This window comes from Tyto alba, unplaced genomic scaffold, assembly GCF_018691265.1.
Source record: "Tyto alba isolate M040663 unplaced genomic scaffold, T.alba_DEE_v4.0 Super-Scaffold_44, whole genome shotgun sequence".
Classification (NCBI taxonomy): domain Eukaryota; kingdom Metazoa; phylum Chordata; class Aves; order Strigiformes; family Tytonidae; genus Tyto; species Tyto alba.
In genome coordinates this window covers 15,535,176-15,549,264 of record NW_024881320.1, presented here as the reverse complement: position 1 = coordinate 15,549,264, position 14,089 = coordinate 15,535,176, and the positions used below count along the sequence as shown (strand labels likewise).

At 63.8% G+C, this 14,089-nt stretch overlaps 2 protein-coding genes across 5 annotated transcripts; one reads left to right on the top strand and one right to left on the bottom strand.

Moving 5' to 3' along the window:
- Window positions 1-1,190: 1,190 nt before the first annotated feature.
- Window positions 1,191-5,719, top strand: RNF215 (ring finger protein 215). Its single transcript, XM_042805567.1, has 10 exons — window positions 1,191-1,484; window positions 2,576-2,704; window positions 2,973-3,044; window positions 3,123-3,208; window positions 3,745-3,799; window positions 4,098-4,202; window positions 4,326-4,442; window positions 4,522-4,659; window positions 4,816-4,918; window positions 5,039-5,719. The coding sequence occupies exons 1-10, from the start codon at window positions 1,191-1,193 to the stop codon at window positions 5,059-5,061; spliced, it is 1,122 nt and encodes a 373-aa protein (XP_042661501.1). The 3' UTR covers window positions 5,062-5,719.
- CCDC157 (coiled-coil domain containing 157) lies at window positions 5,512-13,918 on the bottom strand. Of its 4 annotated transcripts, none has more exons than XM_042805563.1 (10): window positions 13,542-13,918; window positions 12,546-12,717; window positions 10,476-11,181; window positions 10,072-10,149; window positions 9,532-9,722; window positions 9,038-9,205; window positions 8,349-8,517; window positions 7,772-7,911; window positions 6,908-6,981; window positions 5,512-6,834 (listed from the first exon to the last, which is right to left on the bottom strand). In XM_042805563.1, the coding sequence occupies exons 1-10, from the start codon at window positions 13,787-13,789 to the stop codon at window positions 6,597-6,599; spliced, it is 2,184 nt and encodes a 727-aa protein (XP_042661497.1). In that variant the 5' UTR covers window positions 13,790-13,918; the 3' UTR covers window positions 5,512-6,596. The 4 variants fall into 4 exon arrangements, with proteins under 4 accessions (XP_042661497.1, XP_042661498.1, XP_042661499.1 ...); XM_042805564.1 differs by having other exon boundaries at window positions 10,476-11,178; XM_042805565.1 differs by lacking the exon at window positions 9,038-9,205.
- Window positions 13,919-14,089: the final 171 nt, after the last annotated feature.

The window sequence follows — 14,089 nt, the reverse complement described above, 5'->3', positions numbered from 1 at the left end:
GGTTGGATTTTGGGGTGCTTGGGTGTCAGCCCGCGCCCACGTCACCCAGGCGTGCGCCCACGCGTGTGCGCGGACAGGGGTGCCCGTGTGTGCGGGGCCGCACGTGTCCCCGGGCACCCGTGGCCGCGTCCCCGAGTGCGCACGTGTCCCTGTGTCCCCCCGTGGTGCCCCACTGTGCTCCTGCACCCCCGGGGGAGCTGTGGGGGGCTGTGTCCCCACGTCTGTCCCTGTTCCCACCCCTCTACTGGTGCCAGTCACTTTCCTGGTCCCAGTGCCCATCCCTGTCCTTCTCCCGGTGCCGGTGCCTGTCCCTGTCCCACTGCTGGTGCCGGTCCCACTGTCCGTCCCCATCCCTGCTCCTCTCCCAGTGCCTCTCCCGGTCCCTGTCCCAGGCCCAGCACTTGTCCCTGTCTCAGCCCCTGTCCCCGCTCCCTGTCCCTGTCCTTGTTCCAGTCCCTGTCCCCGTCCCCATCCCCACCCCTGTCCTGGTTCCTGGCCCAGTCCTGGCCCTTGTCCCTGTCCTTGTTCCTGTCCCTATCCCCATCTCTCCATCCCCATGTCCATCCCCATCTCTGTCCCTGTCCCGGTTCCCGGCCTGGTCCCAGCCCTTGTCCCTGTCCCTGTCCTTGTCCCAGTCCCCAGTCCCAATCCCAGTCCCTGTCCCCATCCCCTTCCCCATTTCCGTCCCTGTCCTGGTCCCAGTCCCTGTCCCCATTCCCATCCCCATCCCCGTCCCTGTCCTGGTCCTTGTCCCCATTCCTGTCCCCATCCTGATCCCCATCCTTGTCCCTGTCCCAGTCTCCAGCCTGGTCCCAGGCCTTGTCCCTGTCCCTGCTCCCTGTCCTTGTCCCAGTCCCCATCCCCACCCCCGTCCCCACCCCCGTCCCCATCCCTGTCCCTGTCCCTGTCCCTGTCCCCATCCCCATCCCCATCCCCATCCCCATCCCCATCCCCATCCCCATCCCCATCCCTGTCCCCATCCCCATCCCCATCCCCGTCCCCATCCCTGTCCCTGTCCCTGTGTGTCGTCGTCACCCCCCGTCCCCACCCGTCCGTCCCTGTCCCCCACCCGTCCCCGCCCCCCCCGGCTCTCTGGCGCCCCCTGACGGCGGTATGCGACGCGGCGGGTCCTCCGCGGCGGCAGGGGGCGCTGCGGGGCGGGGCGGGGCGCGGCGGTGCGGGCCGCGGCGATGGCGGCGGTGCGGGCCGCGCTGCTGGCGCCGCTGCTGGCGCTGTGCCGGGCCGGGCCGGGAGCGGGAATGGGACCGGGACCGGGACCGGGACCGGGACCGGGGCTGGCGCCCGCCGCCCGCGTCGAGGTGGCGGTGGCCGGTTCCGGGCCGGGGGATGGGGCCGGGAGCGGGGCGGGGCAGGCCGCGGGGCCCGGCGGCTCCTACACGCTGCGCGGTGCCGTGCTGGGCGGCCCGGGCCGGGGGGGGCGGCGGGGGGAGGAGGAGGGGGAGATCCGCGGCCGCCTGCTGCTGGTGAGCACCGGGAACGGGGGGGGGGGGTGGGAACTAGGGAGCATTGGGGGGGAAGGGGGGAATGTTGGAGCTGGGGGGCACTGGGAGGCATTGGGGGGCAGTGGGAACTGGGGGGCGTTGGGGGAGGAAAGGGGGGGGTGGGAACTGGGGGGCATTGGGGGGCAGTGGGAACTGGGGGGCATTGGGGGAGGAAAGGGGGAGGTGTGGGAACTGGGGGGCATTGGGGGGCAGTGGGAACTGGGGGGCATTGGGGGAGGAAAGGGGGGGGTGGGAACTGGGGGGCATTGGGGAGGAAAGAGGGGGGGGCTGTGGGAACTGGGGGCACTGGGAGGCATTGGGGGGCAGTGGGAACTGGGGGGGCATTGGGGGAGGAAAGAGGGGGGGGCTGTGGGAACTGGGGGGCACTGGGAGGCATTGGGGGACAGTGGGATCTGGGGGGCATTGGGGAGGAAAGAGGGGGGCTGTGGGAACTGGGGGGCACTGGGAGGCATTGGGGGGCAGTGGGAACTGGGGGGCATTGGGGGAGGAAAGAGGGGGGGCTGTGGGAACTGGGGGGCATTGGGAGGTATTGGGGGCAGTGATAACTGGGGGGTACTAGAAGGCATTGAGGGAGGAAAGGGGGGGGCTGTGGGAACTGGGGGGCACTGGGGGGAAAGGGGTGGACTGTGGGAAGTGGGGGACAGTGGGGGAAGGAACAGGGGGGCTGTGGGAACTGGGAGGCATTGGGAGCAGTGGGGGAGGGAAGAAGGGGAGGGCTGTGGGAACTGGGGGGCACTGGGAGGCATTGGGGGGGCAGTGGGCGATGGGAGAGGGAGGGGAAGGTGGAACAGTGGGTACTGGAGGGGAAAGGGGATGGGGGGAGCCGTGGGAACTGGACTGGTGGACACTGGGAGGCACTGGGGGTTGGTGGGGAGGCCAGGGACACTGGGGGACATGGGGTGGGGGGGGGGGCACAGGCTGGGGCAAGCAGGGGGGGGGGGGGCGGTGGCGGGGGCCGGGTCCTGTCCCCCTCCGTGCGCAGTGCCTGGCTCCTCGGGGTGCTTTGGGGGTGTCACTCCCCACCCGCTGACGCTGCTGTGCCCCACCCCAAGGTGGGAGACGCGGAGCCCGAGCTGGGCGCTGCCGACAGCTGGATCGGTGTGGTGCCTGTGGGCGAGGAGCCGGCCGAGGCCCCACGTGGCCCCAAGGAGGAATCCTTCACCGCTGCCGTCGTCAGCAAGGTGACTTCTCCTCCCAGCCCGGGGGGTGTGGGGGGGGCTGCCACGGCAGGTGCCGGTCACAACAACCCCGCAGGGGTGTCCCCTTCCTAGATATTGGGGGGTCCTGGGCTGGGTTTGGTGGCTGGGAGGGGAGAGTCGCGACAAGGCTCCTGAGCTCCTCTTGGGTCGCTTGTGATGCTTCAGCCAGGGCAAAGAGGCACTGGGGCGGGAGCTGAGTGTGTGTCCCCCACTGTCCTGCCCTCTGAGCCTCTGCCCTCCGCCTCCGCAGATGAAGCGAGCCCTGGTGCTGGGGGCGTCAGCCCTGCTCATCCTGGCGCTGAACCAGAACGCCATCCGGGAGGTAGGAGAGGTCCCGGCGGCGGCTCCCTGCGCCGGTCTCCCGCCCCGCTGACAGCTGTTGCTTTCCTCTCCGGTGCAGCTGGATGTTTCCCAGCTTCTCGCCAAGCCTGTGATCGTGATCCAGTCCTCGGACAACGTCACCAAGCTGCTGGGAGCGCTGCTGCGGTACAGACTGGGTGGCCAATCCCCTGCCTGGCTGTGCCGGCTGCCCTGGGGGGTGGCTTCTCACACATTTGCTGGGCTGGGGCTGCGACTCGTGTTTCCAGGGAGAACTGGAGTCAGATCCAGCCCTTCCGCAGGCCTTGAGCCTTTCCCTGGGTTCCCACGCGGCGGTAGGGTCTGACAGTGGCCTCAGCCAAGATCTTTAGGACTCTGGGTACGAATTAACCAGGACGGGCTGGTTGTCAGCATGACGCCGGCATCCCTCCCACCCCGCAGCGTTAGGATCCTTTGGTCTTTCTTATACGTGATAAATCAGTGTCGCTGATGGGGAAACTGAGGCACGGTGCCGGGAAGAAATCTGTGTGGGGTTGCTCAGAAGGGGGAGTCTCGTTGTCACCTCCCCTGTGTGTTCCTCTGTCCCCGGTGTCCGCGGCTCAGCGTGGGCTGCCGGGGAGGGAGTGCTCCTTGGCACTGGGGTGCCACGGGCTGGATCCTGCTGTGCCCACGGGACTGACGGTCTTCTCGCCTTCTGCTCGCAGGGGGCTCCGGGCGACGGCAAAGATCACGTACCAGGCGGTGCTGCTGGAGAACCTGGTACGAAGCTGTTGTTCTTCCTCTTCCTCCTCCCCTCTCTCGTGGTGGGAGGGCAGGGATGTGGCTGTGCCCGGCCAAACCACCCTGAGCGGTGGGGAAGCTGAGCTGCAGGGAGCGGGAGCCAGATCCACAAAGGCTGTCGAAGTTGCTGGTGCCTCAGTTTCCCCAGAGACTCGCTCTGTGGGAGCGGGGCAGCTGGCACCGTCCGGCGGTTCCTCCTCCCCTCGCCACGTGTGATCCACCCAAGCGTGGCGGGGCTGCCCCGCGGCCGTCGGCAATGCTGTGTCCTGCCTTGCAGGGAGTGACCCTCACCCTGTGGTCAACCTGCGGCCTCTCCCGTGGGGGCCTCTACGGGGAGTGGCAGGGGGTCATCTGCACGGGGGAGAACAGCTCGCAGGTCCAGGTAGGTGCGCTGGCACTGGCTCCTCGCGCAGCCGCGGTTCCTGGTGGAGCGGGGGGTCTCCGGTTGGCCCCCCCCCCCCTCCCCACTGTGGTCGCTGACTGCCCACCGGTGCTGCTCCCACAGAAATACCTCCAGCAGCTGTGGAACACCATCCTGCTGATCGCCCTGCTGCTCTGCACCGGGGTGATCGTGCAGGCGCAGCGGCAGTCGCGGCAAGACCCGTCGGAGCAGGATGCCGAGGTGGGAACTTCTCCGCTCTGCTCCTTGCCGGGGAAACCGGCCGCCGGGGTCTGACCCTCCGCTCTCTCTGCCTTCGCAGCTGGACCTGAAGCAGCACATTCGGCGGCGGCTGTTGGCGCTGAAAACCCGGCGGTACCATCCCGGCAAACCGCCCCGGAGCCGGGCCTGCGAGATCGACAGCTGCGCCGTCTGCTTGGACCAGTTCCACAAGAGCCAGGTAGGGACCGGTGCTGCGCTGGGAGGCCTGGAGCTCATCTCCTGGTCACCGCCCGGGGCCACCCGTGCTCATGCCATCCCTTTGCTGTCCCTGCGAGGGAGCCGCGGGGCGGCGCGGTGGAGGTTCCGCTCCCTCCATCCTCTTCCCTCCCCGCAGTGGCTGCGGGTCCTGCCCTGCTCCCACGAATTTCACCGCGACTGCGTGGACCCCTGGCTCCTCCTGCAGCAGACCTGCCCTCTCTGCAAGCGCAACATCCTGGGTGAGAGCTGCACTGGCGCCCAGCCGTGCCCCGGTTTGTGTCGGGGCGAGGGCTGGAGAGGAATCTGAGCCCCCCCCCCAGGCTCCTCGTGCGATGGCTCTCCATCCTTCTCCCTTCCAGGGAACTGCTGCACGGAGAGCTAGCCGGCCTGACAGATGCAGACCCATCGCCGCTGCGGGGGGAGGGAGGGGGGCAGGGGGTGCTCGACAAGCAGCGCTCGCTGCCGGATCGGGTTCGGCGCGGCTGTGCCCATCACAGCACCCAACTGCGCAGAGAGTGAAGGACCTCGGGGGTCTCCCTGCCGGGTGGGAGTAGAGGGGTGGGGGGGTCCAGACAGCCAGTGCTGGGGGGCTGGGGGAAGCTGCTGGGGCACCCCTGGGTGTAACGGGGTGGGGGCACAGGCTGAGAGTGCCCTGGCCCAGCTGCACTTTCCCCGCTCACAGTAACTTTTCTAAGTCTCTCTTTTTTTTTTTCTTCCGTTTGCCAGTGGCCATGGGCAGAGCCTGACAGGGCGTGAGCCCCTCTGCACCGCGGGGGCCGGGGGTGTCAGATCTGCCAGGGCTGCTGGGCAATCCACCACCTCACTGCGGGAGGGCAGGGGGGTTGAACACTTTATTTATACTAACTTATTAGAACGGATGGCACGAGTTGGCTGCAGAGAGCAAACACAGGGCTCGTTTGACTGAACACGGGCGTGCCGCGGTGGCCGGGAACATCCCGAGCCCTGACTGGCTCCTCTTCCAGAGGCTGCTGGGCTGCAGCATCGCACGTGTCTGTCTATTAAATACAGAGCAAGGACAAGCTGCCATGTCTCGTGTTGGGGCTGTGTGGCTCCCGCTGCCCTCCGTGGCTGGTGAGGGTGCTTGGGGAGGGTGGGTGCCAGTGGCTCGGTGGGCCCTGGCCCCTCTGGGTGCCCATGGCTGCCGGCAGCACAGGGTGAGCCGCTTTCCCAGGCTGCGGCTGTGCCGGTGAGCTACGGGCAGCTCGCACTCCTCATCCCCAGTCCCAGCTCTGCCTTCCTCTTCAAAGCAGCGTGGCCACATCCCAGTCGTCTCTTGAGAACAGTCCCTGGCGTGAGGTAACTTGCGCTGTGCTCAGGTATTGTCGGGCTGATGGCACAGAGTGCTGGGGACACCAGCAGCAGCTTAGCTGTGGGCAAGCCGAGCTCCAGCGGCCAGGAATGTCCCCGGCCCCGCTCCGCTGACTCTGCAGGGGCAGCTCTGCTCGCCCAGGGAGCACCTCCCCCAAGGGCTCATTGCCTGCGTGCGGGTCCATCCCAAAAGCCAGCCTGGGCCCTGCCGCAGGGCTTCTCCCGGGGCTGCTGTGCTGAGTTTGAAGAGAAAGGGCCGTGCCAGCTCAGCTCTCCGTGCTGCTGCCGTCGGTGTCACCACAAACCGCAACGTTGCCCAACAGAGTGACAACAGGGGAAACAGCCTGGACCCGTTCGGTGCCGCAGTCGTGTGGGGAAACAAAGCGAAGCACCAGCTGGAGGGTGGCTGGTAGCTGAGCCGTGGCAACTGTCTCCCCAGGCTTCCTGTGCCCACTGTGCGTGGGCTCGAGGGGACGAGCAGAGGCTGGTTTTCCCAAGGGAAGGCGCCTTCATGGTGCACAAAGAGCAGGTAACGAGGTCCCACGGGGCAGGGCTTGCTGAACATTTCTGCCTTAGTCTCACGAGCGTTTATTTGCGGTGGTAACCGGCGCGGTGAAAGGCTGGGGGACACACTCTGCCTCTCCCTCGTAGCTCGGGGTGGCTCAGCACCAGGCCCTCAGCCCGGAGCGGGAGGCAGGGTCCGGCCTCGCACAGGTGCTCTGCTGAGAGCAGCTTTGACCGCTGGCTGCTGGGCAGTCGCTGCCGGGCCTCGCCTGCCCAGCCGTGCGTCCCAGTGCTGTCCCCACTGCCTCGGCTGCTCAGCCGCCTGCGGGTGGTGGGAGTGGTTAGAGAGGAGGAAGAAGAGGGAAGCTCCCCAGCCCCTTTGGGTTCTTACTCACCCTGCGTCATGCCTGCTGGCCTCCCCGCCACGCTGGCTGCTGAGCTGAGACCACAGCTGGGTCTGTGGGACGAGCTGGGGAAGAGAAGAGAGGGTGAAATTTCCCCCCTCGCGTTCAGCTCCGGTTGCAGCCCTCGGCCTCCGCACTGGGCGGCCGTCACTGCTGAGCTGGGGGTACAACGGCCGCGATGGGGCCCGTGTAAAGGAGCTGGGAACCAGCCCAGGGCACCTTGGCTGAGCAGCTCTCCCTGCCAACACCATTTAAACCAGACTGATCTGGTAGCACAGGAGACCTGGCACACCCCAAAACCACGGCGCTGGTCTAAACCGGACGGGGCTGAGCTGGAGGGGCTCCCCAAGGGAGAGGTGTTGCAGCAGCCCCCGTGCTGCCCTGCCTGGGGTGCAGGTGCCCCTCGTGAGCTGTCCCTGGCTGCAGCCTGGCACTGGGGCTGTGCCAGAGCAGGTCTGGGTCTGGCTGCTGCAAGCTGCAGTGCCCCAGCATCGGCTTGGAGAATATCAGATGGGAGCGGTTCAGCTGCCCTGAGGTTGAGATGAGCTCCTGAAGGATCAGGCGCTGGGACAGCGAAGGATCACAGCCCCTGCCCAGCTTCATGCCCTTCTGGAAACAGCTTTGTCCAGCTCAGTCCCGTGCAGGCTGGGGAAGCAGCTGCTAAGTCACAGGGGACACTGTGGGAGGAGTCCCACGGCCTTTTGCTCCCTGGAACCTTCTCTGCAAGGGTATCTCACCAGGGAACGGGTCTGCAGAGGATATGGGACGGCGCCAGGGGCCATGGGGTGGTCTTGGGGTGCGTGCCCCCCTCTCCCTGGTGACACCCAGCTCACCCTGGCTTGAGGGCAGCCTCACCTTCAGCACGCCCTGCTCAGCAGCCGCCTTCACCTTGGCCAGCGCAGACCTGAGCCGCACATTCTCCTGCTCCAGCATGCTCATCCGGATGGTGTTGGCCTGTAGCTGCTTCTCCATGTCCTCGGTCAAGCTCCCGGTGCCTGCAAACAAAACACGACATCCTTGCAGCAGGAGCCAGAGCTCAGCCCACTGCTGCCTCCCCGCTCGGAGGTGTCGGCAGCAGCCCCTCCTGCCTGCCAAGCAGGGTGGCTGCCCGCTGGAAAGGAGGCTGCCCCAACCAGGGAGCACCAGCACAGCCTGGCAGGTGGCAGCTGGGACCCAAAACCATGCCAGCAGAAACCAGGAGGGCAAACAAAGCTCTGCCCATGCCCTGGCCCTGCTTTATTTCCTGGCCCAGAGGTGGGATGAGCAGCACTCCCATAGGGAGGCGTGTTAAGATGGTAGCGGCTTAGCACAGCTCAGGGCCTGAGCCCTTCCTAGCTGTTAGTGGGTTGGCACGATCCCCTGTGAGCTCTGGGAGACCCTGAAGGCACGAGCCCACTGCGGGCTAAGCAGGCGTTGCTGCCCACTCCCTTACTCTCAAACTGCGTCTCAGCAGGGATGTGGAGCTCGGGGAAGAACACCAGGAGCCTCTCCCGCTCCTGCAGCTCCCGCGCCTGCTCCTCCAGCCTGGAGACATTTGCCTGCAGCTCCGAGACAGACTGCTCCAGGCTCAGCTTCTCCTGCTGCAGCTTGTCCAGCAGCTCCTGTATGGCACGGCAGAGAGGGGGTGAGGTTTGCAGGGTGCTCTCCCAAACCTTGGGACGGTACTGACTGGCGGAGCCCCGCAGTACTCAGACCCCCAAGGAAAGTTCCCTCCCTTTCCTTATGTGACAAGAATGTGGCAGGGGGAAGTAGACAGCAACAATGTGCAGGGTCTCAGCTGGAAGGTCCCTGTGGGAGTTGGAAGGAACAGCACCGACCGTGAAGTATGGTGCATGTCCAGGAACGGGCACTCTGGAGACACGGGAGTTGCTTCCAGCTGCTCCCTCAGCCTTGGGGAAAACCAGCGGAGACTTGTCTGCACAGGGGCTGAGGGATCTTCCCCAGGGGGGCCCAGGAGGACATGGCCACGTGGCAATGTCACACCAAGTCCCACAGTCCCGCTCCTGGGAAAACTCCAGCTATGGGTAGGGGACGGGGCAGCGGGTGGATCCTGCTACCCCCCATGGCAGAGCTGTGTCCCCAGGGAGCCCCCCCAGACGCGTGCTGGCTGCCTGTGCTGACCTGCTGCACCCGTAGCTGCTGCCCACTCTGCTCCCGGCTCTCCTCCAGCTGCTCTGCCAGCCTGGCCTTGTCCTCCTCGGCCTCTCCCAGGCTGGCTTGCAGCTCCTCCCGCTCCCGGTCCAGGCTGTCGAGCTGCTGCAGCAGGGCCCTCTGCTTGGCCTGCAGGGACTGCACAGGGCAGGCGAGCCTGCATGGGGCTGCTGCTGCACCCCCTCGCGCCACCCCCACACCGTGCAGCAGCACCCACGATGACAAGGGGCTGTGGCAGCAGCTTTGTGGGGTGAGCAGGGCTCAGCCAAAGCCAGACAGAGGGTGAGCTCCTCAGGGCCCAGCACCACGAGCAGGATCTCTATACCATCCCCTCCTACACCCTGGCTTAAGCCCCAGGGTACGAAGGAGCCGGCCCGAGCTCAGCCCGCTCCCACAGAATGTTGTGGGGCTGCAGAGCAGCTCTGGAGTGGGGGCAGAGTGAGCAGCAGCGGGCCCAGCCCTACCTCGTGGTGCTTCAGCATGCTCTCCACTTTGGCCTTCTCCTTCTCCAGTTGGGTGGTGGTGGCACTCAGCTCCTGGCCCAGGCTCTCCCGCTGGTCAGTGAGCAGCTGCACCTTCTCCTCCAGCTCCAGCACCCGGCTTCTGGCCACCATCGTGGTCCTCATCTCCTCCAGCAAGGTAGTCTTGGTGACCTCTGGGGAGAGACATGGCACCTTTGGCCCAGGCTGGGCAAGGAGGGGAGAAGCTCCCAGATAAGACGTCTTCAGGGGGCCCCACACCCTCTTCAGGCACTGGCGAGGGGAAGGCAGGTCTGACAGGAGGGCTGCAACCCCCTCAATCTCCACCAGCACGAGCCCACTCAGGCGCTGGGTGATGTTGGGGCACTGCTACGAAGGAGGCTTGTCGTCTGCCCATTCCCACCAGCGCTACGCCTGACCGGTTCTGGGGGAGCCGGGTGCGACGTGGGTGTAAAACACTCGTGAGAGTGGAGTGAGGCTGGGGGAGAGATGTGCCCCAGCTGGGTGAGCCCCAGGGGTCCTTACCCAGCTCCTGCACAGCGGCCTGCTTCACAGCCAGCTCTTCCTTTAAAGCGGACAATCGTTCTTCCATCAGAGAAGCTCCTAAACCAGCAAAAAAATTCTATTAATTAAACAGCTCCTCAAGAAAAGTAAAACAGGAAGGCAGCAGGTGGTTGCACCAAAGCATTTTTCAACCAGTGAATGTATTGTGCTGTGCTTCAGCAGGGATGAGGCAGTGAAAGGACATGGACAACCAGCTCCTGCTGCCTGGGGTTAGTCTGACAGTAGGGAAAAACCTGCAGTGCCTACAAAAATCAGTGAACAAAAGCCCTGCTTATGATGATGGGACCAAGATTTGACCACGGACTCTGTGCTTCTCCTGCAAATACCCACGGGCCTGGGAGGGGGTGCTGGGAACAGCACTGTACCTCTCTGTAGGTCATCCTTGTCCTGCTCCAGCCTGGCTACAGCCTCTAAATACTCTTTCTTCTTTACTTCCAGGCACTGCTCAGCCTCCTTCCTCTGCTGCAACTGGGTCTCCTTCTCTGCCTGAAGCAACCGGGAAAAGTCCTCAACCTGTTTCTGCAGCTTGTCCTTCTGTTTCTCTGACTCTTCCAGCTCAGACTTCAGAGGGTTGACCTGCTCCAGCAGCATTTGGAGGTGTTTGCTGATCCGGGAGAGGTCCTTGCTCTGCTCCGAGGCCCAGTAGCTCATGTCCATTGCAGAGAGGGTCCTTTTCCCCATGGTCTCCTCTACCATCTCCTGAAACCTGCCGAGAGCTGAGGGGATGTTTTGGCTCTGGCAGACACTGGTGATGGCTTTGCCGACCTCGCGGAGGCTGGCCTGGGCACTGCTGCAGGTGTCACAGGGCCTCTGAGATGACCCAGTCATCTGTGTGGGGATGCTGCAGCTGCGCTTGGCCACGCTGCGGGCAGCCCTGGGCAGGGAGCTGCCCGAGGCGTCGCTGCCCAGTGTGTGGACACTCGATGACAGGCTCAGAGAAGTGGACTGGGCAGCTTCTGTGCAAGTTCTTAACTCCAAAACGTCAGGCAAGCAGTGTTTCAGCCTCTCCTCAGGTTTCCCAGCCTGGGGAGTGGACTGCAGTGTGGGGATCTCCTTCTTGCAAGCTTTCTTCTGGTGGAGAGAGCACAGAACAGAAACAGGGTCCAGCTCAGAGTAGGCTGCAAATCATAGAATGGTTTGGGTTGGAAGGGACATTAAATATTACCTAGCCCCAACCCCTGTGCCCCAGGCAGGGACACCTTCCCCCAGCCCAGGGTGCTCCCAGCCCCGTCCAACCTGGCCTGGAACCCTTCCAGGGAGGGGGCAGCCACAGCTGCTCTGGGCACCCTGGGCCAGCACCTCACCCCCCGCACAGGGAAGAATTTCTGACTTATAACTAATCTAAATCTACTTTCTTGCAGTTCAAAACCATTATCCCTCGTTCTACTCCCACCCCCCTGATCCAGAGTCCCTCCCCACCTTTCCTGTCTCCCCTTTAAGCGCTGGGAGGCCACTCTAAGGTCTCCCTGGAGCCTCCTCTTCTCCAGGCTGAACCCCCCCAACTCTCTCAGCCCGGCCTCCTAAGGGAGATGCTCCGTAAGAGCCCAAATACATAAGTGTGAAGTGTGGGGACAGGACATCGGTGCGAGCAAGAGGTGACGAGGGCAGCAAACCCTTCCCTTAAGATAAGTTCCCAGAGCTTGGAGGAGGACAGCTACCAAGCCTTTGGGTTCCCTGTTTACTGTGCTCCGTTACAACCAAAGCACATGTCTAACAAGCAAAATGAATTTGCTTCCCACTTCCTGATGCAGGGTATGGGGGAACTGAATTTCTACAAGCCGCCAGGCAGCTTTCTAGTCCCCACTACTTTAGCGGAGCTGTGGTTTCACAAAAAGGAAGCCTCAGCAGTAAAACCTGCTCCCCTTCCTGTGACTGTCCCTTCTTTCACACCTCCTGTACTGTCTCCTGGTTATACCAGATAAATTATTGCAAGACTTTTTCATGAGAAGGATCATTTTTGGGAAAAAAAAAAAATACAGGAGAGGGGCATAGTGTTTTTACCACAAATTATTTCACTGATTTGAGCCAGCTCAGCCTCACAAACAGTGGGGTCAGCAGAGCTGACGTTGGCAGGAGAATATTTTTCCAAGCAGTAAAGGCAGCCAAGCTCACCCATCCCAAGATCCTGGTGGAGGCCTGGAGGAGGTGGATCCAGCAGCACGGCTGGGAGCGGTGGTCAGAGGAGGGAAGGGACTGTCCAGGGACAGACTGGGAGGGGACAGTGCGAGACAGATGTGTCCTGTCTGACACATGGGTCAGGACTCAGAGGGTCGTGAGGCAGGAGCACATCTGGTGTAGACACTGCGCACATCATAGGGTGTCCCCGAAAAGGACCGTGACCTCAGCACAGTCCAAATCATGGGGGGTGAGGCAAGAACCATTTCCGTGACCCCTGCACTCAGCTCGTGGGGCACCAGGACTCCCAGATGTCCCACCTCAGCCAGGAGCTGCTGGTAGGAGGCCCCCAGTTTCAGCATGCTGCACCAGTACCTCCTCACCGTCAGCCCCGCGGACATGCAGGGTCCCACTGCCTGCACAGGGGGGATGGCTCTCTCGCTGAGCAGGTTTTCTGTGTAGCTGGTGAAGCTCTGAAGCAACAGCAGCAGCCTTTTCAACAAGGAAACAAAACACAGCTTAGAACAATGGAGCATTTGTCACAGGGAAAGGGCCCCATTACAGTGCATTTTAACAGCGCAGCAAGCCTGAAGGGCCAGTGCTGAGACAAGGAAGGCTGTCCCCGTTCCCCATCCCCCGGACAAAGTGAGTTTGGCAAAGGAGGGTGATATCAACGCCCCTGTGGTCCCCTCCCAGGCCTGAATCGCTCCAAGGATTTGGTGTGATGAAAATCCTCCTACAGCTGCCAGGACACAGGCTGCACACGCTGCCTGCAGCCAGCTCCTGAGGGGCTGCAGCTAGGCTCTCCCGAAAGATCTGGGGCACCCACGCTGCTGCTACCAAACCCTGTTAGGGCCAACAGATCTGTGGGCACGGTTCACCTTTCAAAACAGACTGGTATTTATTTCACCTAGATTGCAAAAGGCGCTTTTGCCTCCCAGGCCTGTAGGTGCAGCTGCGTCTGAGTGTTTCCAAGGTTTCAGGGGGCAATTTAAGGAGCCTGTCCCCAGCTGCTCTTGTCTCCCAGGTGGAGCAGCAGCTTGCTTTGCTCCTTTGTGGCCAGCATTTGTGCCCGTAGCTCCGTGCAAGGAAAGGAGTTGGGTTTTAAAACTCGGCATAGAGCTGCAGAGCATGAGGATGAGGTGCTGGCACATTGCTCAGTATGGAAACAAGCGGGGGAAAAAAGCACTCAAACCACCTGGCCTCATTCGACAGGCTGGACACACAACTGTCCCCTTTCCTGTGAGGGGAAGGAGCTGTTCCACCAGCCGAGCTCCTTTCGAGAGGGGCTGTTGGGGCTGGCTTTGCCTCCTCACCTGTCTATCACCAGCTCCAGCAGCACAACGTGGGAGTGCTGGGTGAATTCGGCGTCGTCCTCGCTGTAGCGGTACCGCTCCAGCAGCGCGGCCACATCCAGCTCACAGGACACTTTGTCGGGGAACTTCCAGGAGGGGAAACGCGCGGCCCCGGCCCGGGAGAAGACCTGGGCGATGGCTGCCTGCAGGTCCCTCAGGTCGGCCCGCAGGCTCTCCATGCAGCCGGGGTGGCCCAGGAGGTGTGCCATGCTGCCGAGGGAGGGGACAGGTCGCTAGAGGAGGACCAGCACAGTGGCTAAAGAGGCCGAGAGACCGGAGGGTCCCAGAGCGAGGAGGCGCTGGGCCGCGGGCCTGTGAGGGGACGCGGCACCGGGGTTACCCCCGCCCCCGCCAACTGCTATGGCAACCGCGCAGGCCACGCCCCCCGCGCCGCAATGGTACGCTCCTCCTGCTCCCGTCTCCTTCTGTTGGGATCCCCCCCCTCCGTGCGGCTAGCTAATGGTACCTCCCACCGCGCATGCGCGCTGCCCAACCCCCCCCCCTCCCCG